General features: G+C 48.1%; 1 protein-coding gene and 1 long non-coding RNA gene across 2 annotated transcripts in view; both read left to right on the top strand.

The window, feature by feature from the left end:
- The first annotated feature begins 300 nt into the window (after positions 1-300).
- The window catches only part of LOC149335466 (phospholipid-transporting ATPase ABCA3-like), a 44408-nt gene continuing 17407 nt past the window's right edge, over positions 301-27301 (top strand). The window contains exons 1-15 of the mRNA XM_089552144.1: positions 301-549; positions 2590-2778; positions 3820-4004; positions 5898-6023; positions 7498-7615; positions 8791-8945; positions 10143-10298; positions 11737-11909; positions 12688-12898; positions 13892-14054; positions 15096-15355; positions 19817-20013; positions 21785-22094; positions 23190-23343; positions 23855-23980. Of these exons, the coding sequence (XP_089408270.1) occupies positions 312-549; positions 2590-2778; positions 3820-4004; positions 5898-6023; positions 7498-7615; positions 8791-8945; positions 10143-10298; positions 11737-11909; positions 12688-12898; positions 13892-14054; positions 15096-15355; positions 19817-20013; positions 21785-22094; positions 23190-23343; positions 23855-23980 (2761 nt within the window). The 5' untranslated portion in view covers positions 301-311. The remainder of the gene's footprint in view (positions 550-2589; positions 2779-3819; positions 4005-5897; positions 6024-7497; positions 7616-8790; positions 8946-10142; positions 10299-11736; positions 11910-12687; positions 12899-13891; positions 14055-15095; positions 15356-19816; positions 20014-21784; positions 22095-23189; positions 23344-23854; positions 23981-27301) is intronic.
- On the top strand, positions 25241-26578 carry LOC149335468 (uncharacterized). Its single transcript, XR_016284066.1, has 3 exons — positions 25241-25493; positions 25555-25762; positions 26455-26578. It is a non-coding gene; the product is annotated as an uncharacterized LOC149335468 (long non-coding RNA).

Below are 27301 nucleotides of genomic sequence, written 5' to 3'. Positions count from 1 at the left end.
GAAGGAGCTGTCTGGAAGTTCGTCGTAAGGTTTTTACCAAATGTGGATTGGCTTTTATCAAGAAGTTTTTGTACACGTTAGCGCATAAAATTGACTCTCGTGGTCAATACGACGAAGACAGCCATTTGCTGGCCACTTTCACTGCGGTAATAGTAAAGGAGCAGTTCTATGCTGGCTTGGATTCTCCGCTTACAAGCACCTGCACTGACAGCCGCAGCCTACGGTTGGGTAGAGAACTCGTTTTCTGTCGTGTCCTGCCCTCATTCCTATAATGTTTCGCTCTTTGTCGTCAACCTGCAGGGCTGAAGGAGATGCTGCGCGTGATGGGGCTCAACGACTGGGTCTACTGGATCAGCCACTACGTGAGCGGCTTCTTCATGCACCTCATCACGGTGACGCTGATGATGCTCTTCGTCAGCGTGAAGAGGAACGAGGAAGGACGGGCCTTCATCCAGTTCAGTGACCCGTCGCTGCTCTTCGTCATCCTCATGGAATTCTGCAGTTCGTGCCTCATGCACGCTATATTCCTGTCCCTGTTCTTCGCGAGCCGTAAGTGCCGCACTGGATCATCTATGTTGTGGAGAGATCAGTGATACTCCCACACGAACACCTTACATATCGTTTACGCTGTTACAAATGCGCTGTCAGTTTAAAATAAACGCCTCAACCATTGTGCGTGGAGGACCAAGCTTCGAAATTCGTCTTGCTTGCCATTGTGTTCGCCATTGCGTTGGCCACATCAGAGTGGCGCCTGACGGAACTAATAACTGAATTTCTGTTAATAACAGGCATTTATAATAAATGAGCTGCCAGTTCGCTGTAGCAGAATACATTGGGATAAGAATGCCTCAGTGAATGGAGCAGCTTTACTCAAGTTTTAGCTGACCGGCTACGAAAGACTGCCGACAGGCCAGCTTATGATCAAGCTGCGAACATTGCACGGCTTGCTGTCTCTGTGACCCGGGCAGGGTCTGAGAGAGTATAAGGTGTGTGCAGCGACTATGAAGACAGGTCAGACAAATGCATATAGCACACCTTAGTATGCTGCCTATTGATCGGGAGCTATCGGAGCTCTTGCCAATTGCAGCGGTACTGCGAAGTTGACAGCGACGTGAAAGCGATGCCAGAAAAATAGCAGGGAAAGTGTGCTAGGATATGAAGCTGCACACACGCGTTGATAACTAAATTTCTTGTCATGTGCAGAACTTTCGTATTTTTATTTTTTTTTTGGACGAGCTGCCTTGCCTGTCAATGCATTTTTCCTGTTGTGTATATGAGTAGATATGTAAGGGATCGGTAGTGTACGCGGGGTCATCGGAACGCGGCTGGGGGCGCTCAAGCGAAGCGTCTCCTATTTGGAACGCGGCCGCTCGCGAACGCGCCAAGAAATACGGGTGTCCACCCCGCCCCGCGGTACCGATTCGCGCACGTGCTGGCACGAATGTCTATTTGTGTGTTTTTATTTTGTGGTGGAGAGAGTGCTCTACCTTACGGAAGCTAGAGGGCTGGCCATGCCCTGGATGAACCAATGATGTTTTTTTAAGTTGATTAGAAAGTTGATTAGAAAGCTACGGAATGTGGGCCGGGCCTTTAGGGCTTTAAAACTGGGCCCCAGAGCCGGAAGCGAGGTTCTGGGCTAAGGTGAGATGCTATGCATCTTCGGCTGCGCCGAGTAGGGGCCTCCCCTAGTATTAGCCAGATCCAGCCTTTTGATGTTTTGTCTCTTTTTGCCGTTTAATTTGTCTCGAGTGTCTAAACTTCTATACGCTGTAAATATCTGTACATAAACCTTCAAGTATTCGCCTTACCCCTGCGTCTCGACTCATCACGAGAGCGTCTCTGACGGGGCACCCCTGGTGCAGAGATCAAGCTTCAGTCTTCAAGTTAGATAAACCGCCTCTGGCGGGGCACCTCTGGTGCGAGGAAGACAGGGAACCTGTGAAATTTACTAGATATATATTCATGTCCTCTTAAAGAATTTATTTTGCGACTACTGCGTGTCTCTTCTTCCATTCGTGTCCTTGTTAAATTTCGCTCTCTTCCCAACTGGTAAAACTGCTATGTACATCTGTACAGAACTGTACAACGTTAAATGAGACGTTTTCACACTTGTGGCGGCGCCGGATAGGTGCTGCCGTTGCGCTCAAGTTAACAGTCACATAACGCACCTTCCAGCGTTCATCATTGAATAGGACCTCGAAAGCTCGTTTCCAACACTGAAGATCCTTTAAAGTTTTCCGAAATGGTTGCACTAACTTGCAAGCTTCGGCTGAGTGAGATGCATGAATTTGTGCGATGGAAGTAACGCAATTGACCAGGACTTGACAAGCCTACATAAGTCCTGTGTAATCTTGTAATGCCCTTGTCATTTGCACTGTTTTCATCGAATAACAATGGCGGAGTGATGCCAGGAATAGAGAAGGGCAAGACGACTTGTTGAAAGCAGCCCTAAGAGGCGACCGTGTTTTTTGCTAATGAGTCGATTGTAGAACAGCGCGTGTCTAAACGTTTGAGGTGGTCCTCGTAGCGAGTATGTGTCCACTGCTTCGCGGTACCTAATTGCATTGCTTCAATGCCTGCGCGATGCAGCCCACACGGCCGTGGCTGGCGCCATGCTCTACTGGACGTTCAGCTGCGTCATGCCCTTCCTGACGCTCGAGCACGCCGGCGGCCAGGGCTACCACTACATCCAGCGCAAGCACAAGCTGTGGACCTCCATCTTTCCCGGCATGAGCCTCCACTGGAGCTTCAGGGTGCTCGAGCGCTTCGAGAAGTTCGGTACGTCCTGTCACGAGTAAAGTGGACATTCTGGAACTGAAGTGTCGTCACCACAAAGAAACCTCTTTTTATATTGCTGCCATCAAAGACCACGACTAGTTCAGGAGCGCTTTAGCTTGCATTTCATAACCATAACTGATATTACCACGTGGCTGCAGTTTTGTTCTAAATCTTTGGGCATTGCATTATCGTTTTATTGATTCTTGTATTTAGTTTCCCCAATTACTTTCAATCAGTCCGTTAATGCCTGGTGGCTGTCAGAATAAGTTAAGTTAATATGTAGAATCTAATCGAAAGTAGCCTAAGACAGCTGTTATGGGACTCAGCCAAAGGGAGCGTGACAGAAAAAGGGGGATACACGAGGCTTAACTGAGAACTGAGTTTGTCATAAGGCTTACAAATTTAACGCCGAAAAGTCCATGCATATAAAATTTAAAACGCGATTCAAATTGAAGAAAGCATGATATCAGATGTATTTATGTTTTAGTTGCTACAGACCTGCCTTATGGCTGCTCTGATTATAAAACTATGATGCGGAATGAACTAGCCAAGCTCCAGCTCGCGGTAAGGTACCCTAGTACCACATTTCTGAAACCGTAACGCTCTGTGCAAGCCACGCAGCACGGTCAGCATAATGCGATGATCCACTTTGTTCTGCGCTGTACTTTTCTGCCATTCAGTGTGCCTACGGGTCGCCGCAGTACATACTGTAGCTACTGCATGTTGACATTGGAGGAAACACATGATAGAAGTGACTGGATTCAGACTAAAGCTAAAATACGACCGTGTATTCTCCCCACCCTTGCACCAGCGCAGTAAATGCTTCGTGCACACAGGCTTTAGCATTCAGAAACGCTGGTAGTCTTCACAGCTTTATTTTCGTGACGATTGACCTGCATAAGGGTTCAGCTCGTAGAACATAAATGCCAAGCTATAGGGTCAGGGTTCTTTACACTAAGACTAGTACTAGTGCTTTATAAAAAGGTCTGTGAGATAGGCCAAATGTCAAACATAGAGCATCAATGGTGGCGTCCTCCGCAGTGGAGAATGGTGCTAACTGGACCAACTTCTACGATCGCGCCGCCACACCCGACAACGTGACGCTAGCCGAGATCGTGCTGGTGGGTATCGTCACCGACTGCGTCATCGTGACCATCGTGTGGTACGTGGAGAACGTGCTGCCCATAGGTCCGGGAATAGCAAAGTCCTTCCTGTTCCCCTTCAAGGTGAGTGCTCACTCAAGGAGAGCGGCTCATTCCGCCTTCCCCACGATAATCCTCTGTTAGGTAGCCTCCTCTCGAGGAGTGGAATCCGCCTTGACAATTTTCGCAACCTGGCGGGGCGCCTCGGGTGATCTAATAGGGTGACGTCGCGGAGGACTGCGTACGGGGCCAGCCTAGGCAGAATCACCCTTCGTGTGTAGATGTTGGCAAGCTTGTGTGAGCGAAACAGGCTTTCCTGTGTCTAGTGTATAAAGAAGGAAAGGAGAGACAAGAGGAAGAGATGTCCACTGGCGTTTGAAAACAGCCGGCGTGAAAGCGGAGTGGCAAACAGCCGACATGTGCTTTGGAAAAGATTTAAAATCAACGCGAAGACGTGTATAACGCGTGAATAATAAAACTCTAAGCCCAATTTTAACGCGACAGTGTTAAGGAGCTCGTATCCCGGATGAACCGTTTTCATCGGTTGTGTTGTCTGCGTCGTTGACCGCGAGCAAAAATTCCACGAGAAATACGCGGAGAAGCGCCGTAGAGGGCAGGTGGGTTACCTAGGTCACGTGGCTTTGTGGCGTCATCACAAGCTGCTCACCGGATTGAGAGAAAACGACCCACCGTGGCACGGGGCAGTTCAATCAGTGATGGGACACGAGAGGTTGCGCTGGTACAACAACTTGGGTCGGACGAGCGTCACTTATGGCAGCACTTGCTATTGCCGGGCAGTGGAGCATACTTAACCGCTGCACCACTGCGCCATAAGTGGCATGAGGACTCCCACGGATCTATGAATGTGAAGAGAATGACCAATTCCGCATACATGGGAATTAACCCATTAATGGTGTCGCGTCATAGGTTTAAGGCGGAGCTTAAGTATCCATTTAAATTTTTTTTGCGTGTAGCACGAGAGGTAGACAAAACCCAGTGAGTGCTTACCATGCTGCTCCGCAGAAAAAAAAATTGTTATAAGTTGGTCAAGCACTGTCACTTGAGTACAAACTCATAAAACTGTGCCCATCTGCGTCTCTCTACGCTGATGAATATTTTTGCACCCGGCACGCATAAGCACACCCGCCAGTTGTGAAAGTTCCAAACATTAATGAACGCTTTGCAACAATCAACAATGATGCCGACGCGTGAGCTCCACAACACGGCACAACATGCGACTCATACTTGCTTCCGAACGAATACGATGGAGTCAGGAGTATCTCATGAGTGATACTGGCGAAAGGGTGATAAGCAACGTTTGCTAAGAAAATAATGGGGCTCTGCATACACTCTGTTGCAGGCACAATTTAAAAGATTTAGTTACAAATCACTGCTAGTTGGAAAATATCTACTGTAAAACAATAGATGATGTTCTGGGATCCAATGGTTGAAATATATTCTTAATGTTTTATAGCTTTGATTGAAACTTAGCGATGCTTAGCATAATATATTATATATTCATTCTGAGTGTTCTATAATGTTTATTGTATCAGACATAAGGTTATGTGCTATTTTCAACCTCGTATTGTTATTCAAAGGCAGCATCAGGAAAATGTTCTCTTTTAAAGTTAAATTAATGTTTTTGACAGAACATCGAATGTTATTGGGTGGTTTTAACATTATTGTAACGTTCCAATGCAACATATAACTTAAATAACAATTTTATAAGGCTATTCTTGTGTGCGGTGCTACGTGAGTCATCGCGATTTTTGTGTTCATCCTTGCACTTCAAAACGGACTTCAGTTTTTTGATCGCGTTGTTCATCCCTTTTGGGGTTTTACATGCAGTGCAATAGTCCTGCGTTCTACAGGCAGTTCTCTTTTGCAGAGATAACCCGTGCGCTCACGCGAGTGTGGTCGGAATTCGTATAGTTTCAAAATCGTTTGGTTGCTCCTTTGTGTGCCTCGTCTTTGCAGGCTAGCTACTGGGTTCCGGCTATGACTTTCGTCACGGTACCAGCAAGGCCCGCCCAGGAACTTGTCAATTTCGAACCAGATCCCACCGACGAACTAGCTGCCATCGACCTCGTCAACGTCAGCAAGGTGCGGACTTTTCAGCCTGGCCACGAATTGACCCGGCCTTCTCGGTGCGTCTCATTACCGGCACGTAAAAAAACGGACAAATGAAGTGACAGGACAGGTCTCTGCCATGGCTAGGTCTTCGCTCGTTTCCGGCTACCTTAATCCAGGGGTCGTCTTTTGTATCTGCCTACTAAGTAAAATGTCCAGATGTTGCTGCTTCACCCATTTGAGCCAAAATAGGAATTAAACTAAGAAGTCATATTTGGCACAGCATGCAAGCTAGCCTACCCACATTGAAAAACTAAGGTAAATTTGCTAGTGCCTATGGAATTCAAGAAATCGATACGTGGTGAATTCGCGACAGTGGGCACTTGGTCCATTTTGAGCAGGTAGTAAAGACCAACTCGAAGGCCTTGGTTACTAATGAATAACGTACAAGTAGTTTTCCTGGCTTATTCACCGGTACAGATGGCTTTTTTAGCAACAGAGATGTACCTGGCACTTCCAGTGAAATCGTTTTATCCTGGTTGGGAGTATGAAGTCTTCGGGATTGTCTAGCTGTTCTTGTCTATTTCTCATACTGTTTATTATTGTGAGCAACAAACCATGCTGTTGCTGTTATCTATGGTTTAGTTATCACTGTCGACGTCAGTCGAACACTGGTTCACCATAAAAGACAGAGAAGGAACGTGAAAGGCAAACTAGAGAAAAGTAGTCACGGACGAATGCCATTTTGTCTACTTCTTAAAAAAAGGGTCTTTTTCTGCTGCTTTCTCGTAATATATTGGTCTCTCCATGCCAGGAGGAAAGGCCGGACGAGGGAGGGGGAAATAGTCTTGCAGGCTGGTGTACTTCGTTTTAAATATGCTGTCACTTGTGGTGCCCTTTGTCACGTTGTTTTGGTATAGAGAAGGTAAATTACAATGCTCTTTTGACAAATGCGTGATTCATCATCACTGCCGTGTAGCCGTAATTGTCTGTACAGCCTCTTTGTCTGTGCACCTCACTTTCTCGTGCACATATATCTGCATAACATCAAGTATATGTGATTTATCTGGCGCGGTGCTCGTGATTGGTCGACCCGTTAGTCCTTGGGAATCATGATTGGTCAGTCTATGACTGCCATAAGTGTTTGGACGAAGCAGAAGCTTTGTGAACAGGCGCTCACCCCATCGTCTGCACACCTCACTGCTTACGAGTGGTTGGCCCTGGAAAGAACATCGCATTCAGTGCTATAGCAACGTGAAGGCAAATTGTAGACATACATTGACAAATGCATAACTCGATGTGCAGTAGAAAGAAGCGAGGAGTCGAAGAGTTACCTTTCAGATGCAATTCCATACGGCAACACTGTCGATGCATGTCGCATATGCGCGCAACGGAAAACGCGGCCGCTAATCGTCCGTTTGGCGCACAAATGGATGCAATATGCGCTATTTTTGCCAGCACGTATGCACAGCGCACGTTAATAAGAGAACGGGCTTTGACGTTGCAGGACTACGATGGCGTGGTAGCCGTGCAGGACGTGAGCATGCGAGTCTTCGAAAACCAGATCACCGTGCTCCTGGGCCACAATGGCGCTGGAAAGACGACCCTTCTCAATATGATCACTGGTGAGGAGATGCATATTAGTGGTTTAAATGTAGTTATTTCTCGAAAGTAAGATTGAAGTACAGTTCAATATTCATTATTAAGATTCTAAAGAGAAGGAAAATTTTTTTTATTAACTTTCAAAACCAGTACGCACACAGTTGGTTGGACCTACGGCCTTTAGGGCTAGTGATGGGTCCAAATGCTAATTAAGCACAATAATACTGGCAGACCTTATCATGATAGGACACAATCACAGCATACTTCAGCAATGCACAGAAAAAAGTTCTCTTTGTTTGAATCACGTGGAGCTGGAACGGAATGGAGCCCGGTCGAAACGAGGAGTTCTTTTCATTTGAAGGGAGTCTAACTGCGTCAGTGCGCGATAGGCCTTATAACAAGAACGGAACAGCTAAGCACTGAAGCCGTGAATCTGTAATAGGCTTCGAAATGTGATGGCACAGAGTCGGTGCCCCATCACCATTTCATTGTGGTAACCGAAATGAAAAAGCCCCAATCCGTGACAGGTGCGCGAGGAAAGCGAGGACTGCAACAATTTAGGCACGGGAGAAAGTTTGTCGAGGAAAGCTTGACAGATCCCTACGCTACCGTTCAGACAATGCATGAAGCAGTGACAAAGCAGCACAGTATCAGAAAACAGAGGCAGCTACAAAAGCGAAATCCCAGAAAACAGTTTTGTAATCATAAGTTTCAAACGTGAGAGATGAGGAATAAATACAACTGCACGCCTCAAAAGCAAGCCAAACGAAAAGTAATGGCATATGATTTGCCAGAATGGAAGCTTGGGCGAGTTGGTTACGGTTGACTTGCCACATAGCGCTAAATAAACACAGCAAAACGACGGGCGCTAAACAGCGCCCGTCCTGTTTGTCTCCCTGTGTCCGTGTCTGTTTAGCGCTATGTGGCAATGGGGCATATGATTTTTGCATCACACTTTTGCAGGAGTTGCTTTTGTGTTCACTCTGTAAACTACCCTACTTGGAATTAACACTGGTCTGCAGTAGGCACAAAAGAAAATGTGAACTTGACGAAGGTATTGGACGGGCAGACCCAGCCCTAAGAGGCACCTCAGTAGAGGAGAATTTTCAAGGCTCAAAAACGAATCGTTTTGTTTAGAGACACTGCTTCCATCTGCCTCACTCGTGATCGTACCACGCCCTTTCCCTCCTGGACGCAGGGTTCCTGGACTGCAGCTCGGGCGTCGTCCTGGTGGGCGGCTACGACATCAAGACCTGCACCCGGGACGCCCGTGAAAGCATCGGCTACTGCGCCCAGTACAACATCCTAATCGACGAAATGACCGTCGAGGAGCACCTGGTGTTCTTCGCAATAGTACGCCTTCGCATTCTTCTTTATCTCCGTCCCTAGAGCTGCTCATGGGAAACCTGCTCGAGACGTCTCTCTCCAACGCCGTACCGCATTGAACACACGAAGAAAAGTAGAAAATAAACATACAGGTTGAAAGAGGAAAGAAAGGACCAAATTGAACAAAAAATTGGAGGGAATCCTTAATCTCCGCCTTAAGGGTATGACGCGTTGGTGTAAGAGGTTAGTTCCCTTACATGCTGAAGTAATTCTCTACTTTCCCTTGATAGATCCCTGGCAGTCCTCATACCCCTCCTGGCGCAGTTGTGCAGCGGTTAAGCGATGGCAGGTGCTCCCAGCGGTGGGCCTTGTGCGACCCTGGTTGCTCTTCTCGAGCGGCCAGTCATTAGACAGTTTTAGCTGAGCGTTTTTACGGCCAGCGGAGAGGAGCGGAGGAGCGCAGACGCCACTGCGCATGCGCTCGTCGCTGGGCCGGCCAGCGTTTTTACGGGGCGAAGCTTACGCCCGTTGGGAAGCCCTCTCCAGCGGAGCGATAGGCAGCGCGCGAGCGTGTATGGGTATTCAAGATGGCAGCCTCTTTTGCACACCTAAAATACAACATTTACCCAATTAATAAATAAAAACACAGAATCTACACTTACTAAGTAGTTTCAGCGCATTATTAGCAGGTTTAACTGATATTCTTTTCACTCTAACTCGAATTGTGACCTATGGGTGAAGCAGCAGAGCAATTCGACTCTAGTCCGCACGAGAGGACGGGCGATCCGCCCGGCTAAAACTGTTTTCTGGCGCGCGTCTCCGCTGGTGTATCCGCTCGCCCGCTCCGCCCCCGCTGGCCGTAAAACGCTCTGCTAAAACTACCTATTAATTTATCTGACACCTTTCCCGATGGGTAGGCTGTGGCCACAAGATCACGTGACTTAGGTGTCGCACCTGCCTTCTAGGTTGCTCTCTGGACACCATCTGCCAGAGTAGAGCTCGTAATTTTTCGCCCACAGCACCGACAACATCAACGCCGGGTTTTCAACGTAACGTGGCCTTTCATGCGATCGCGTTAATACCTATAAAAAGTATAAAATTTATATGAACATATTCTCCTTTTATTTCTTTAAGGGGGGGGGGCAGTTTGTAACTAATAATAATGTATGGAGCGCGTGATACGTACTCATAAGATCAAATTGCGCATGTCCTCTTCCAATGCAGCTGAAGGGGATACCGCTGCACAAGGTTCGTTACGAGCTTGTTACCTTGGTCCACGACGTGAACTTGTCGGATTACCGCGACGTGCGAACCGTGGACCTCTCGCTGGGCCTCCAGCGGCGCTTGTGCGCAGCACTAGCCATCCTCGGAAAACCGAAGGTGTGTACAACATACGTATCACAGAGGACCTAACGAAGTTGGCTAGCATTGCCTGCATCGACGGCGTTCAGTGCATTAGCCCTAAAGGCCCCAGTCTCAGATTTCACCAATGTTTGTCTTTCCGTAGCTTTTGCCAATCGGCCCACCTGCCCTGGTGGGCAGATGGCAACCTGTCCACTGTGTTTTGGGAAACTAGGAAGCAGGTTTCATTAGCGAACTCTGCAGTGTACTTTATGTCAAAATACTCCATGGCCTCGAGTGGGTTTTCTCCTCTCCATGGACATGACAAAACACTCCATAACCTCGAGACCACGGGGCCATCACCTCAGCCGAACGTCACGCTTGTTTAACTGCCAGTCGCTGCGCTGTGCTCTGGATCTGCTGTATCTATCAACTTCCATCCGTACGCAATCAATTCAGAACACTCTGCTATCACATTGCCATCTTAAAAAGAGCGTCGTACTGAAATCGAAACTGAAATGGAAAATTTAAGGTCGAGCGCATCTTATTCGCATTTGGCATAACCCTGCCAACTTGTCCGTCATTTTATATGTGCTGTTAAAGAATCTTAATTGGCCACAGATGGCCCACATTATAGTGGAGCCCTCCACTAAGGCGGCTGTTTCGTATAAAAAGCTAGTTGTGTGTTCAGCATTATTGGGTCCACTTGGTCTTTGCTGCCAAGCTCTCGCCCAAAAAATAGGTAAATACAAACTCAGGCACTATAAGTTTTGCATGAATGGTGCCTTTTTTACGAGTTTTATCCAAAGGAAGTAAGGTACAAATCTCTCTAATAACTAGACGCTCGCCAGCAAGAGATAAATTTTACTGTATTTTAAACAGCATATGAATTAAAAAAAGCCGCCACCGCCTGGAAGACGTTGAAGTAACGAGCGTTAGCTAAACTATGCCGCCATTTTGTCCCCTGACGTCCTACTCACATAGTTCCACCTCTATCCACCATATTGGACCGTGACGCCATCATTGGCACGCAACAGGTAGTTTCTACAATGCTATTGTAGATGGCACTATAAGTCTCAATGCGAGATGTGCTGTTTTATAGTTGCTGCCACAGATGGCGCTGTGATCTCAAGATGGTAGCAGACCCCACGAAATCTCTAAACGTGATGAGTAAGAGCTAACGCTCTTAAAAATTTCCCCAGTTTCCTGATAATATTATGCTTCAGGAGCTGTTTTTATACTTGAAAAACTTTAATCTACTTGAATACTTATACTTGAATATATCTTAATATATTACTACACATTACTTCTGAAACGCCTGGCATGCTCGCTTGGTAGGATACCCGCGTAGAGAACGAACGTGCTGCGCTCTTAGCCCTTAAAAATATTTTTCAGTCAGAAGAGTATGCCAGGTTTTAGTAAACACCGAAGAAATGGTGCTCACAATTCCTGAACGTCATTCGTTTTCGCGCCACAGGTTATCATCATGGACGAGCCGACGTCCAACATGGACCCCGACGGTCGGCGAGAGATGTGGGAGCTGCTGCTCAAGATCCGCCGCAGCTGCGCCGTCTTCCTCACGACGCAGCACCTGGACGAGGCCGACGTGCTCGGGGACCGTATACTCATCATGGCCAACGGCCGCATCAGGTGGGACACGTCGACGATGGCTATATAAGCCACGCAACTTGGACCTCTAAACTCGATTTAATCTTCTATGTTTAAGCATTCATATTTCTATTTTACTTAAAGCCAATGGGCAGTTTCGTGCGGATTCCACGTTGTTTTCATGACTCGAATGAAGATACGGAATATTCGGACTCTGAAAACACAAGATATGGACAGCTCGCCATACGACCCGCACTCCTCATGACGTCGGGCATTTCATGTGGAAGCCGTGTGAAAATAATACTGAAAACATGTCGAAAGCATACAGTTTAATATTTTTTGTATAATGCGGATGCCGTAGACCTGTAAATCGTAATGCACCACTCATGCGGATCATTTGAGAGAGGGCACCGCATGTCGCTGCGCATGTTAGCCCACTGATGGTTGAATCTTTGATCATGAAACGTGCCATCGTTGGCATTCTTTCTCTTACGTTTTAGGATGACGAACCTCCTAGGATCATAATACTAATTTTCGAATGGACCTCGCTTTAAGTGCCTACTTTCAGTACGGCGTTCAAGCGCAAGACTGGTGCCGTATCTATATGGCTGTGACCATTTGTGATACGACCACGCCACCCTGTACGTACGGTGGAGACTGTCAGATGGTTAAGGCAGACCATACTCCATCGACAAAAACTTGTCTTTCCTCCTGCATACCATAGCGTCTCGTCTTGGGGGAATAAAAGAAACAAGAACATGAATACTAGCGAAGCGGAAAGCGCTTTCATGTGGTACATTCTGGTGGCTTCCCCTTATAGGTGCGGTGGCTCCCCCACCTTCCTCAAGCAGCGATTCGGCACCGGCTACCACATGAGGATCAACAAGCTTCCCAGGTGCAACATCGCGGGAATCGAGGCGCTACTCAAAAAGTACGCGCCCAAAGCGAAACGGCAGACGGACTCGGACAACGAGGCTGTCTTCATTCTTGGCCAAATCGTGGCCACGCGAAAGATCGTCACAATGTTCAAGGTATTTATGCTCTGCTCGTGTTTTAAGTGCGGTTGCAAAGCCTTTGGAAAGGAGGAAAGATCGCCTCGGTTAGGCTGCAGGGGCGATCTTACAAAAGGCATTTTTAGTTAGGACACCTGCGGTGTTTTTTCGACCTATTGGCTTACATTCTATCCAGTCATAGACTCCTAACTTCCTTTGAGTTTCAGCTGCTATTGTAATATATACGCATAACACTCTTGAAGCTGCTCAGACCAATTTCAAAGGAGCATTTAATTCTGAAGGGGCTCGAAGCGCCCTCTTCTTGCCCTTCTCTGTTTGTCAGCACATCGTGCAAACAATGCCGTAATGAGTCGGTGAACCGCGGTACACGACCTTAATGAGGTACGTTCTCAACACAGCCTACATCCAGACCATATGAATACTGTTCTTATTTACCAGCTATCGTTGTTATTAAAGCTAAAAATTGCATGTTCTTATTGCTGCGTTCTTATACGCAGAAGCCGTTTACCGCAAGAAATCTTCTATTTAGATAGATACGGAACTAAACGCGGCGACATTTACTATAAGTCGTTCTGTAACATAGGCAAATGTGACGCAACACATACGTCTCAATCACAGGAATGAGACCAAGAGCTATTGTTCTCAGGGTCATCTTAAAAGACATTTGGGCAAGTCTAGTTTGAACAGCCACGCGGGGGTGGCGTTAAAATCAGAACAGGACGCATTCATATTTCATATCCTTTAATGCAAACCAATGACGAATCGACGTCATGCAGGGACGTCATGCTCAATTCGTGTTAAATAGTTTCCCGGTCAACCCCCCCCCCCCCCCCCCCCCCTCATATGAAATCGAAGTAAAGTAGCTCAAAATTGTGCAGTTGTATAAAAAGACAGCATGTGACGGCAAGCACGACGCTTTGGATGCCAAGCGGAATCGCGTTGTAATATACTTTTCGCGTTCACGTAAAGCTAGGTGCTCGTGCTTACATCCGACGTTCCTTCGCATCGCAGGCCATTGAGAAGCAAAGCGAGAACTTGGGCATCGAGTCTGTGGGCTTGACGGTCACATCTCTGGAGGACGTCCTGATACGCGTGGGCGAAGACCACCACATCCATCGCCACCACAAACTGGCGGAGGATCACAGCGGCGAGGCGTCGCTGGTTGATACGAAGGGTTGGGTGCCCAGCATTTTTCTCTTCTGGCATTTGTCGCTGCAGGTTGAGCGGTGGGAAAAGTCTGAATGCCTTTAGCCTTAAAAACTCTACGCTAAGATAGCCTACAAAGCCAAAGATTCCGCGGAGAAAATTCACAGCGGTACGCACATGAAAGGCGTGCGGTAAGCGCGGCTTCTTGAGCGGTAGCAGGACACAGAAATCAAGACCTTGCAGTCATTTGAGTTAGAATGTTTTCTTTAACGTGAATACGGCAATTATCGATGCAGTCTCAATCAACGCCTATGCACGTGCACCATTAGTGATCTAGTCTCTGCATATCATCTCCGAATACAGACGGTAGCTGCTTTACAACAGCCACCCGCCGCGGTGGCTCAGTGGTTACGGCGCTCGGCTGCTGTCCCGAAAGACGCGAGTACGATCCCGGCCGCTGCGGCCGATTTTCGATGGAGGTGAAATTCTAGAGGCCCGTGTACTGTGCGATGTCAGTGCACGTTAAAGAACCCCAATGGGACGTTAAATCCCAATAGACTAACCAACCAACTTTACAACAGCCAACTTAAAGTTCGGTCCTCGGGCTGTAGATATTCTAGCCCCTTCCCCACGAGAGAAGACAGTGAAAGAACAACCCTGGTAATTTCCCAAACGGTGTTCTAAATGATCACTGTTAATGAGGCCTCTAGGAGTTTCACATATGGGGGACTTTGGGATAGACGTTAAGGGATACCCGAAAAATTGTGTACGCCAGAAAGTTTCACCTTTTCTCTGCTGTAGTATTAGCTTCACGCTCGTGCCTTCTTTACCATAGACTAAGACGGTGCGGGGAATATCGTGGCTAGGCTACTACGGGCATGCAGTAATTGCCTCGAGACTTCGAAGTCTCTTAAAAGGACCCCTCTAGTTCAGTTTTCCCCATAGCCCACGGTGTTTATTTTCCGAGAATAATATTTATTTCAGTATTGGCGGTCTTTTGAGTAAATCGCGGTTCTACTCCCTGGAGCCCGTACCACAGTTTCCTGCTGACTATCTTCGCTGCGCACAGGCCCGTTGCTGAAAACGATGGCCAGCACAATGGCCGCCGAGCCGACCTTGATGGCACAAGTTTGGGGCCTGCTCGTCAAGCGCGCCATCTACATGTGGCGACAGATGAAAATGCCGCTGTTCAGCTGGATAATGCCACAGACGCTGCTGGCGTTGCTGTTTTTCCTCGAGTACGTCAGCCTGAGGGGCAGCGGTCGCGAGGTGGAACACGTGGGCCCCACGCTCCAGTACAAGTTCCTGGAGGTGGTCGACAAACCCCAGGTGAAGCAATGTAGTAGAGCGCATGCCGCTGTATCTGCCACGGGGCTGTAATAGCGAACGCTGCGCGGAGATCATGTTGCAGTGATCTAGATGTGAGCTAACTGGACTCGGATCAAATGGCGAAATAACACGCCAACACGGAAATTCGAATAGGATTTCCAGGCAGACGTCCAGGCGCTGTACTCAGCGCACCACTAAGATATGCATCAAATATTGACAAACTACCCTATTAATCATGACTTATGTCATTTCGTCTACGTAATATTTTTGTTATTGTCATAAATTGTTTGTTTTCTAATCGTAATTTTTAATATTCGACTGATATATTTCTGAAAGAAGCTTTACACATCTTGTATCACAAGCTACCCGTTTAAAGCGAAGTTTCACGGTTTTATTGCTCTCATGGAAATTTTTTCAGAGTTACGTCGTTCACCGGTGTCGTGAGTGTTGAACCGTCGCATCACCGCCATCAGCCACAATATGTCAAAGCAAACCCAGTAGCGGCTGCGTGGTTCTGAAATTGGCTCTGTCTTCGATAAACATCGTCGTTATCTCGCAAAAAGGGCCGTAGTGCTCTCTCCCCGTCTGTTTCGGCAGCTCATGGGCATACGTTTACTGTCATGTGGTATCTACTCTGTAACCTTAAGTGACGCGCAGGTAGTTCCTTGTTCACAACACATGTTCTGCTCAGGTGTACTTATTGCTCTTGATATCAGCTAAGCTATCATAAACTCTACTTGTTACCTAATCAAACTTTTTTTCTCTCTGTAAGGGTTCGGTAGCGTTCGCGGGGGTCATCGGAACGCGGCTGGGGGTGCTCACAGCGAAGCGTCTCCTTTCTTGGAACGCGGCCGCTTGCGAACGCGCCGGCAGGTATACGGGTGTTCCCCCACCCGCGGTACTGATTCGCACACGTGCTGGCACGGATGTCTATTTGTGTTTGTTTTTATTTTGTGGTGGAGAGAGTGCTCTACTTTATGGCAGCTGGAGGGCTGGCCAGGCTCTTGAAGAACCAATCATGTTGAGAGCACAATATGATTGGTTGCTACGAAATGTGGGCTGGGCCTTTAGGTCTTTAAAACCGGACCCCGGAGCCGGAATCGGGGTTCTGGGCTAAGGTGAGATGCAACGCATCTTCGGCAACGCCGAGTAGGGGCTTCCCCTAGTATTAGCCAGTTCCGCCCTTTTTGTTGTTTGTCTTTTGCCGTTTAATTTGTCTCGAGTGTCTAAACTTCTGTACGCTGTAAATATCTGTACATAAACCTCAGTTATTGCTTTTTTTTATCCCTGCGTGTCAACACATCTTGAGACCGTCTCTGACGGGGCACCGCTGGTGCGAAGATCGAGCTTCAGTCTTCGAGTTGAAACCAACCGTCTCTGGCGGGGGCACCCCTGGTGCAAGGAAGACAAAGAACCTGTGTGAAACTTTACTGGCGCAGTCGGCAGGATCCTGCGGCCATCGGAAGACGGCGCAGGAAGAAGACAAGGCAGGGAGAAAGGTGACGACAAGGCGACAGGTCAGCGTTCGTGAACGGACCTGCGGAGACACGGCGGCAAGGACGCAAGGACCACGGCAGTAGTCCAGCGACGCGGGACTGCGTCCGGTCAAGGAAGCAGCGCGTCGGGAACTCGACGATCACCGGCGGCGGACCAGCGGCGTGCGACAGCTCATCGCAGCGTCCGGGGAAAGTGGCGGTGGACCCCGACGCCAAGGAGCTGGCAATGTGGATCGACACATCGAAACCGTGAGTTTCCTTGGTCGCATTGTTCACGTCCCTGTGTTCGAGCTGGTAGGACAGTTGAGGAGTACAGACGGCGGTATGGAGGGCTATCCATGCCGGCCCTCACTCGATGTGAGGTACCAGGTTGAGTTAGCGAAGGCGCGTTTAGCGGACCTTCAGGCTCAACTTGCGAAAGTAAATGGCGGAAAGGCGCTGCTTCGCGAGGAAGAACCTCAGGATGTTAAGTATGTCTTGGGGGTATTAGAAGCGAGACGCCAGCAGGTAGAGCTCGAGATTTCTAAGATCAAGGAGTCTAGGAGAGCTAGCCAACTAGCCAGGGAGAACTGCTCCGAGTCACGAGCAGAGAGGTCGCCAGTGCGGGAAGGCAACGGCATATGCCTGCCGGGCGCAGGTCAAGAGGACAGCCGGGCAGAGGTAAAGGGTGAGCCAGATTTCTGCGAAGCTGGAGTCGCAGTTCAAGAAAGCAACCTGACGGAACGCAGCGTCGCGGTATCAGAGGCGGTGAACGCGCACGCCGACGACACGGCCGCCCAGGTTAGCTCAATCCCAAATGACACCAGGGACGCGGACGCGTGCTCAGGATTGTTGGAAGTGAGTCTCACAATTCCAAAAACGCAGTCTCAAGCAAGCTGCGGAAAAGAGCATTTAGCTCAGCAGGGAACGGCCAGCGACGACAGATGTCAGATCGCGGACCTAGTGACAGGAGAAAGTCTAGCGTTGCTGGAACCGCACACTGTGTCGGTCATAGGGCATGAAGGGCTCCGTAGCGTCATTGATGGAAAGAGCGTTCCATGCGAGCCAGGGAACGGAGACGGGCTTGCTGGGCCGACCGGGCAGAGCGCCGTGCAGTTGTTGAACGCACCCGGTGTGTGTCCGGCCAGGTCATTTGAGGACCCGGAAATGAGTGGCGACTTTCCACAAGTCAAATTCAGGTCGAATGACCGCGAGAGGGCTCATGCAGCCCCAGATTTAAACGATTGTACGGAGCCGGCAAGCTCCTACAATGCAGAGAGCGGAAATTTCGAAGTTTTCCCGTGCAGTAAAGGTGCAAATGGCCCCAAGCGAAGCAGAGTAGCTGGAGGCAGGTGCATGGCTTCCACGCTGAAAGTCGACGCGAGGAACAGTATGTTCCGTGCTAGAGGTCGGCATATCAAGTGTAGCGAGACTGACTGTACTGCTATATTTGAACGGGCCAGGGGCTATGCTATTTACGCACCGCGCGTGTCGTACTGGTGCGCCGGAGAGAGAGTGCTCTCAAGTGCGTCGCATGGTCACAGATTTTCACCTATCGATGAACAGGACGTTTTTGATCCCGGAGGGCACCATCTTTTCAGTTCGCGCCCCGTTGTGGCGCCAGCCTAATGAGTGAGTTACCGTTTAGGCGTTAATTGTGTTACTGACAACACGTGGTGGCTCGAATGTACACAGGGACGCTCGGTGCGACTAAGGAGGCTCACGTGGGCATTGGGCGAGTGCTGTGAACGCTCCAGTCGCGAGTGTCTGTGTCTGTGTGCTCATTCGCGAGCAGGACGACGGCGTGCATGCAGGCGAACTGGGTGCAACGCACCAACTTGGACGCTGTGTTACGGCGCACGGCAGGCATGCCACTGTGTGTATTTAAGTGTGCATTTTGCGTGATGTTGTGTTGGTGCCCGTGTGCATTTTGTTGTTTTTGGTTTTGTTTGTGCCAGTGTTTGTGTAGCTGCGGTATGTCACCCACAGGGTGGTTTTGTGACCCGTACCGATCCCTTTGTTAGAATTCTAAAAGTGGCATTTGAGCCCTTTGTAGAATCTTGGGAAGGGCGTGTAAGGGTTCGGTAGCGTTCGCGGGGGTCATCGGAACGCGGCTGGGGGTGCTCACAGCGAAGCGTCTCCTTTCTTGGAACGCGGCCGCTCGCGAACGCGCCGGCAGGTATACGGGTGTTCCCCCACCCGCGGTACTGATTCGCACACGTGCTGGCACGGATGTCTATTTGTGTTTGTTTTTATTTTGTGGTGGAGAGAGTGCTCTACTTTATGGCAGCTGGAGGGCTGGCCAGGCTCTTGAAGAACCAATCATGTTGAGAGCACAATATGATTGGTTGCTACGAAATGTGGGCTGGGCCTTTAGGTCTTTAAAACCGGACCCCGGAGCCGGAATCGGGGTTCTGGGCTAAGGTGAGATGCAACGCATCTTCGGCAACGCCGAGTAGGGGCTTCCCCTAGTATTAGCCAGTTCCGCCCTTTTTGTTGTTTGTCTTTTGCCGTTTAATTTGTCTCGAGTGTCTAAACTTCTGTACGCTGTAAATATCTGTACATAAACCTCAGTTATTGCTTTTTTTTATCCCTGCGTGTCAACACATCTTGAGACCGTCTCTGACGGGGCACCGCTGGTGCGAAGATCGAGCTTCAGTCTTCGAGTTGAAACCAACCGTCTCTGGCGGGGGCACCCCTGGTGCAAGGAAGACAAAGAACCTGTGTGAAACTTTACTCTCTCGTTCACTGCCCTGTTTAAATCTAGCTTCAAGCCTTTTATTTACCCTCCTAGTTTCCTTGCCCATTCGGGATCACTGACAGGATGCAACTAAAACCTAGCTTTTATGGTTATGCGATACAATCAAATTATAATTCTTCCTCACAAGATCTTCGGTCTCTACTTGACCGAGATTTTTGTATTCTTTATTTATCGTTAGTTACTGTTTTCTTTCAACACTGTCGTAAAGTAACCGTGCCGGTGCAGGGTTTTCTGCAGGTTGACTCGACAGGGAAACCTTTCCTGGACCGATGGCTTAACCCATTGTTAGTATCTCCTTTCCACGTGACGTCTATGGACACGAGTGTGGACGCCACGGAAGCTCTGCTGAGCGCAGCCAAGGAGTCACTCTACGCGTACGTCTTCAATGCTCACTTCGGCATCCAGATGACGAAGGAAGCTGGGTGAGCCTCCCCAATTTTATCCTTAACAGGCACCGTGTAGCTAGATAGCTGCGCCGCCCACTGTTAACTAATACTGTTAGTGGCGTGAGGAGGCCGTGCCAATTGCGGCCCATAGTTATTCTTGGGAATAGCTGTTCTGCCACTGCGCTGCAGAAGCCATGAGAACGAAGTGACGTTCTCGACAAGTGCGCAGTTGTTATGCGCTCGAGAGTGAACAAAAGAGGCCTAGAGGCTGGGGACCTGCACTGCTGGCTTCTACTTGATTGCCAGCGAAAGTTGACGCTGCTAGCTAGTTATTCGAGAGGAGCTAGACCTGTGTATCTTCATTTTTCTATTGGCAGATAGACGCATCGCTGGCCTTCGACACCTGCCCAGTGCGCGAAAAACCTTACTGCTCAAATCTGTGAGGATGAGATGCTCCAGGTCTCATAAGATCAGTTTAAGATAGTTGAAAGCTGACATTATTTGGCAAAGATGCTTTCCTTACATGCGAAATTCAAGAAGCTTAAGCTTTCAAGACAGTCGCCAAACCCAATGTTTAGAACCGAAACCAAATTCCGCAGACTTCGTCGCTAAAGTACCGCGGCTTGCAGCAATTAAGGAGCCGGGCGTGCGTTTGTAATCCAGGCCGATCTTCACTTAGCTCCTGAGCAGCCGTAGCGATACGACACGGCTTGAATCAGGGAAGAGATTACGGTCCCTTTTGGAAACTAATCGGTGATAATGGCAGCTGCATGAACTACAGATTCTGCTGTTTAAGGAGTTGGTCACTCACTGTTCATAGGGCATCGCAAAACGGGCTTTGGCGCAAAAGATCATTACAAGTCACTTTAGAAGCAGCGCTGCTAGCAGATACTACAGAATATCAAACAAAAAATGACAAAGCGTTTTTTCTTGAATTCTATATACGTGCGAAAGCAGAATTGCATGAACTTTGGTACGTCTTGTTACTTTAGCGTTGGCTTTCTAATGTTAGCTTATTATGCGGTTTTTCATGTCATAAACGGTAGAGCTTTAATTTAGTTCAATCGAGTAGGAGGAGCGAAAGCAAGTGGGTTAACACCGCCTCAAATGCAACCGCGTGAAACGACACTGCGCGAGGAGCGCGTGGTTGATAGCGTGATTACGATGCTAGTGGCTCTCGCGTGTCGGGGAGGGGGGGGGGGGGGGGGGGGGGGACTATTATAAGCGGGATTTTCCCGCGTGCTGGCAGTTATTGTTATGAATAAAGGACTGTTCACTCGTTATACAAGCGCAAGATACTTCTGTTTAGAAATCTCGCTGCATTTCGCTGCTACTTTAGATGAAATTCGATATTACTGAATGTTTAGGAGGTTCGTATAGAGAAAGTGTGGTGCGAATCGACTGCCAAATACTATTCGCAAACTGTTCGGAGTTTTGAATAATCGTAAAAGAATGATGCAAACCTAGTTTCGGCAGTTTGATAAATACCTGAAATGCGGATAAAATAAGGGTCTGATAGTTATTTCACCAACTACCGCCTTTGCGCTAGGGGGAAGAGGGTGGGAGTCTCTCACAGGGTTTACCCTTCTCCCAACAACCCTGTCTTGTATTTAGGCGATGGGTACGAACTAACATCGCGCTATGTCTACTGTGCCAATGCTTGTTTCTTGTTTTAGCCATTCTTTGTGGGTTTTCTTACTGAAACCTTCCCAACACAAGTTGCGAAGTGCGACGTGCAGCGAGCTTTTTTTCTTCTCCTTCTTTTCCGTTGTCCATTGAGGCTTTTCTAACTCCCAATCGTTCGCAGGAACGTGCTCTGGTACAACGGCCAGATACAGCACATGGCGGCCCTGGTGACGAGGCTGTACAACACGGCTCGCCTGCGGAACATCACTAACGATACGACGGCCGAGTTCAGCTTTGACGTCACCTCGAGAGGCATCGAAGAAGAGCGCCAAGCAGTTGATCATGCCAGCAGAGAGTCCGAGACCATACGTAGCCAGAACACTTACCGAACGCTGGTGCCTAAAATTCTGCGCTCCATCTTTTTTCCGCTCGTCTCAAGCCTGATGTGCAGCAACTTCGTGCTGTTCCCCATCTCGGAGAGGGCGTTACAGGCAAGTCTCTCCTGAGATCCATCAATGCAAAAAATATTCATACATGGTGATGCCAACCTTGAAAACACTGCTGCTTGTAAAGAGGAGAACGCAGTAGCAAAAACCTCTATAATACGCTTTTGGCTCATCTCTTCTTGGAAGTTCAGTACGGAGTGCCCGATTGAGGATATGGCTTGGTACTCGACCACGAAATGCTTCAGAAAAAAAAAGCTCGAAGAGGTTGAGGATACTTGCTATTGTTGCATGTTGGAAGAATGTAGGTTGTTCCAATGTAAGGCACTAGAGCTTTGCAAGAATTAATTTGTGAATATATTAAATAAGAGAAAGGAGGGAAGATTAGTGGAGTGTATAGGAGTAAATTAGAAATAAAAGGACAGAGTGGAGAGAGAATTTCACCTAAGCGCAGCCCGTAAAGAGTGAGAACTCATTCACACAGTCTCATGCTTTATTATTTTACAATTCCGGCATCTATAGCCTAGGAAAGCGAGGCCTTCGTCATGCAGAAGCCCCAGTCACCATCTCACAGTACGCCCCTAGCTAGGAAGGTGGCCATCCAGTCATCGCCAAGCTGGATCCACCTTCCCACCCAACCCCCCCTTCACCTCCAACCTCCAGAGATGCCGTCCACCAATCACTTACCCAAATTTACCTTCCAGAAGCGGAGCCTAGTGCCAACCCAGCTGTGTTCTCTCCCCACAAGACCTCCACCCTCGAGAAAGACAAACATAGCGAAACTAAAAAAGAGAGTGAGATCAAATTCATAGAAGCAGTAGGACAGCCAGCTTTCCTTCAGAAGCACCACCCACAAGCCACCTGTTCACGCTACCTTTCTATCTAGGAGACTGCCACCCACCAACCTCCTCACTCGTCCCGCCTTGCCACCGGCCTTACCCACCAGAAAAATTCTGTCGCGTGTTTGAAGCTTATGAGAGTAAAAGCGCAATATAATCACGTCGAATAAATCAAACTGTTTTCGTGATTTTTCTCATGAAGGTAATTTCAGTTAATGGCACTGCAGTTTATGTAGCTTGGATCACTTGTCATCTTTTAGAAGCTACATGTTTACCCTTAGCGGTTTGTATATGGCGGGTGCAGGTGAAACACCTGCACATGATCTCGGGCATGGCTCCTCTGGTCTACTGGCTCACAAACTACGCCTTCGACTTCATGTTCTACATCGGCACCGCCATGATGGTTCTGCCACCCCTGGCATTCATCCCGCACACACAGCTGACCGGCAGTGACATACGTAAGTTTTGCCCTCATTCTTATCGCTCTGTTTGCTTCTAGAAATGCGCAGCTGTCCTCCTAAAGGACAATCATCGCGCCCACATGATAACTATGAGTTCGCAAGCGGTTATGTTTAAGTGATAACAACCCGTTATAATTTGCACGTTGTCAAAACGCTGAAATGATAAAATTTGGCAGTGGGAGAACCACTCAAAATTTGTTACGACTCGGCCAGAGCAGCGCACAGCTTTTCCTGGGACGAATATCTTGAGCCATTTTACTAATCGTAATTAGCCTCTAGCGTAAAACCTTTAGAATTGAAGGCAAAAGTGAACAATACGAGGAGACACTGGCTTCTAGGGCAGGTACTCACAGCTCTGTCTGCGTTTGGAAGCTGGACCCGCATGAGTGGTATTCTCTATGCTTGCGACAGAAGCTGAAGCAATGAGCATTATATAAGAAGAGAATGAACGAGAAGATAACCTGCAGATTCTAGCGCATATGGTTGCCAATGACCTTCTATTTCGCAGGGCTTATCTTCGTGCTCAACTTGCTGCACGGCTACGCTGCGCTGCCCATGATCTACATGTGCTCCTTCCTGTTCGACAGTCCAACAGTCGGATTCTCAGTGATAGCCATCTCAACTTTCATCGTCTGTAAGCATGTTTTCTGCTGATATCTGTACCGCAAAGCGACCATGAAGCTAATGGCGGACAGTTCTGTATAACCATTATATTATGAAGATTATTTTTTATTAGGGGTTATGGTTGTGTCACTGCAAAGAGGGTGAGAATACTATTGAAACGGAAGCGTCATTTTAAGTCAGCCAAGAGAGTTGAGTTAAAATCCAAATTGTTTTACTCTGTTAGTCGATTGGGGAGGCAATTTGCGCGAGCGTCTTTAGTTTTCGGCTGTACAACGGTTGATAACGGCTATTCGCAATGTGTTCTTGCGCTCTGATGGCCGTATCTTGTACTGTGATTTCGCTCTTCACGTAATAACGCTGGAAAGAGCTAAGACACGCGTACTATTGAGTTTTACTTATTTCTGCGTCCTTGTGACGCATCAGATGCTCAGCCATTTTGTAGAAGTAATTGCAACTGTCAAAGTGTAAAATGTTAATAAAACTGTTTATTTGTAAAAGGCAGGACCGAGTACATTCCAGAGATGAAGAGTAGTGTGTGACAGTAAGAAAGAGCACATTTTTTGCATTAATAATAAGTAGTTAGGGCACTGAAAATGTTAAGCCGATCATATAGCATACAGTCTGCGTCAGCCTTGTGTAGAGCGCCCAAACAGCGTTTAGAACCAGTCCATCGCTTACTGGGAAAGTTCTTCTACCCATGTTGCTTGCAGGTCTATGAGGCTATACTTCCACGAGAGGGTTCCCTCCTTAAGCTAGAAGAGGCGGTGAGGCGTCCATTTTTATGTAGGGAGATGCACCACTGCAGCGCTGTACGCATGGGTGACAGAGACTACTGGTTGGAATGAACATCAGTCGAAGAAAACAAGCTCTAACTGAATGATAACAAAGAGATATTCACACAGATTAGGATGTTTTTAAAATCTCTAGAATGACTAACGAACTTTAATCATGTAAGTTCATTACAGTTGCTTGGAAGTATGATGGTTGGTTGGTTTATGGGGTTTAACGTCCCAAAGCGTAAGGCTATGAGAGACGCCGTAGTAGAGGGATCCGGAAATTTCGACCACCTTGGGTTCTTTAACGGGCACTGACATCGCGCAGTACACGGGCCTCGAATTTCTCCTCCAAAGAAATTCAGCCGCCGCGGCCGCTTGGAAGTATGAATAGGCAACGGGCAATCGTCAGGAGCCGCCACGATCGCTGAACAACCAGCGCCATCTGGCGGGCAGGCGGGGAACATATCGCAGGATTGCTCCGCTGTAGCAGACGGCATGGCAGCCTTGCGCGAGGCTGGTAGAATGGCGGTGGAAAGCGTGCCGATAGTTATATCGGCGGCATTTCGCGATTTGGAAGATTTGAATTCCTTCTTCCGAGGAGCGAACTTGAAAAAGGGCAAGCTTTTGCTTGAAGCCGGTCACGTGCACAACGTGAAAGAGCTCGTGCTTTCAAGCGGCTCCGAAATAAGGGGGAAATGCATGGCGCAGACTAAAATCAACGCGCCGCCGAAGAGCGTGGAGATCGAGGTAAGCTACGTCTGTTCATCGCTTGTATTTTTCTGGCTCGCATCTCTCATTGTTATTTCAGATTGACAACAGCAGGAGAATCATCGCAGCACGTTGCGACTGTCGTGCCGGTGTCGCGGGGAAGTGTAAGCATGCGGCGGCTGTCGCGCTGTTCGTACAAAACACTACTGGAGAATCGAGGACCAGCGCGGCGAGATCCTGGCGCGTTCCATCGGCAAAAAAAGTGTACCCCAAGCATTCGACAGTTGGCGCTCCCAAAAAGGAGAGAGGTGGGTTTTTGGAGCTTTGTTTATCCCTGTAATCAAACGCTGAACCTTTACCAGAGGCGTCAAGAAACAACATAATCCTCTGCAAACGCTCCTGATGCTGTTCTTTTTTTATAATTTTTCAGTGCGTGCCCAAAGCTTTCCAGTCACACATGTGCTGCAGTTTTTTGGTGGCATCGAATGCCCGCTAACAGATATGCTTCGTGCAGAAGCTGGCACTATTGAAGAATCGGCTTTCACACCTATCGCATTTTGCTCAGATCAGCCTCTAGAGCTTTTTCAGTGGGACAGGGACCGGAGGAAGTTCCACAGTTATGTTGTCAAAACTCGCACTGACAGCAAATTAGTTCTTGAAGCAGTTTGCTTCCCGAACAGGTTTGTGCTTCGTTCTTTTGTAATTTTCGTTACCTCAGCTGTACATTTTAGTTATCCAAGAGAAAATAGCTGCCAAAGGCGTCACTACGGCCAGCTGCACTCGGTGCAGCGGCGTGACAACGACCCCCCCCCCCCCATGCAATACCTCAGCTTTTAACATAACACTGCTACCTCTGCCCCCCTCCCCATTTGTCTTTTTACACATGCAGCGCTGCATCCGTCCCTTTGGTAACGCTTCTAACAGCATGTAGCATTGATGTTGAGAGAGCTGCAATAATTTGGGGTGCTTTCCCACTTTCTCTGTACTTCAACCTACCTAGGCTCTCAGACTGGGAGAGAGACCTGTACGCATCTCTGCAACCTGATGATGTTGCTGCTTTGTCGACTCGGACATTACACGACAGAAGCGAATGGAAAAATGAGAGATTCCCGAGAATCACTGCAACAAAGGTAATTCGCCGTTATCTATATCATTGCAGACGAGAAGAAAGGAGTACGGAATTCGACACAGACCGAAACCTAGTGAACTATGGAGGAGAACTTGAGCTTGCTTGCCATGTTTTGGCAACAGGACTTATCTCCCCTTGTCGAAACACTGGCAAGCAAATTGATGAGTCACATCCCTCATTATTTGTTTTGTGCTTTGTCCACAATTTTATTCATTACTAAAATTTATTTTCCCAGATACACCTGTATGAATGTGAGCAATGCTTCTGTAAAACTGTAAGCTTGTCTATTTAAAGTAACTAATAATTTATTACGTAAGGAAATGAGAGCTCACAAAAATCTTTTGGATCAAGAACAAAAACAACTGATTAACAAAGTACGTAAAAAGTGCTTCGGGTTCACGTTTGATTTAATTGGGGGATCAACTGTGTTCAGCCGCAGCTGATGATTTTTGTGCATATGCTTGCTTTTCCAGGCACACAGGATTCTTACATGTTGCGATGCACAGCTCTATGAACGAGCAAAAAAAATTGTAACAGAGACTCCCTTCATGGGCCCTGCTGTGCTCTATGGGCTGGCAAAGGAGCCAAGAGCGCGTGTGGCGTTTGAGTGTCAATACAATGTAAAGGTTACCCAGTTCGGGCTTGTTGTAAAGCCTGAAGAGCCATGGCTGGCGTGTAGCCCTGATGGCATATTCAGGTAAGTGGCCTGAAGAGGCAT

The sequence above is a fragment of the Amblyomma mixtum genome, chromosome 7 (genome assembly GCF_055824585.1).
Source record: "Amblyomma mixtum isolate Tamu chromosome 7, ASM5582458v1, whole genome shotgun sequence".
Taxonomy (NCBI): Eukaryota; Metazoa; Arthropoda; class Arachnida; order Ixodida; family Ixodidae; genus Amblyomma; species Amblyomma mixtum.
This window is presented reverse-complemented; position numbering and strand designations above follow the sequence as displayed.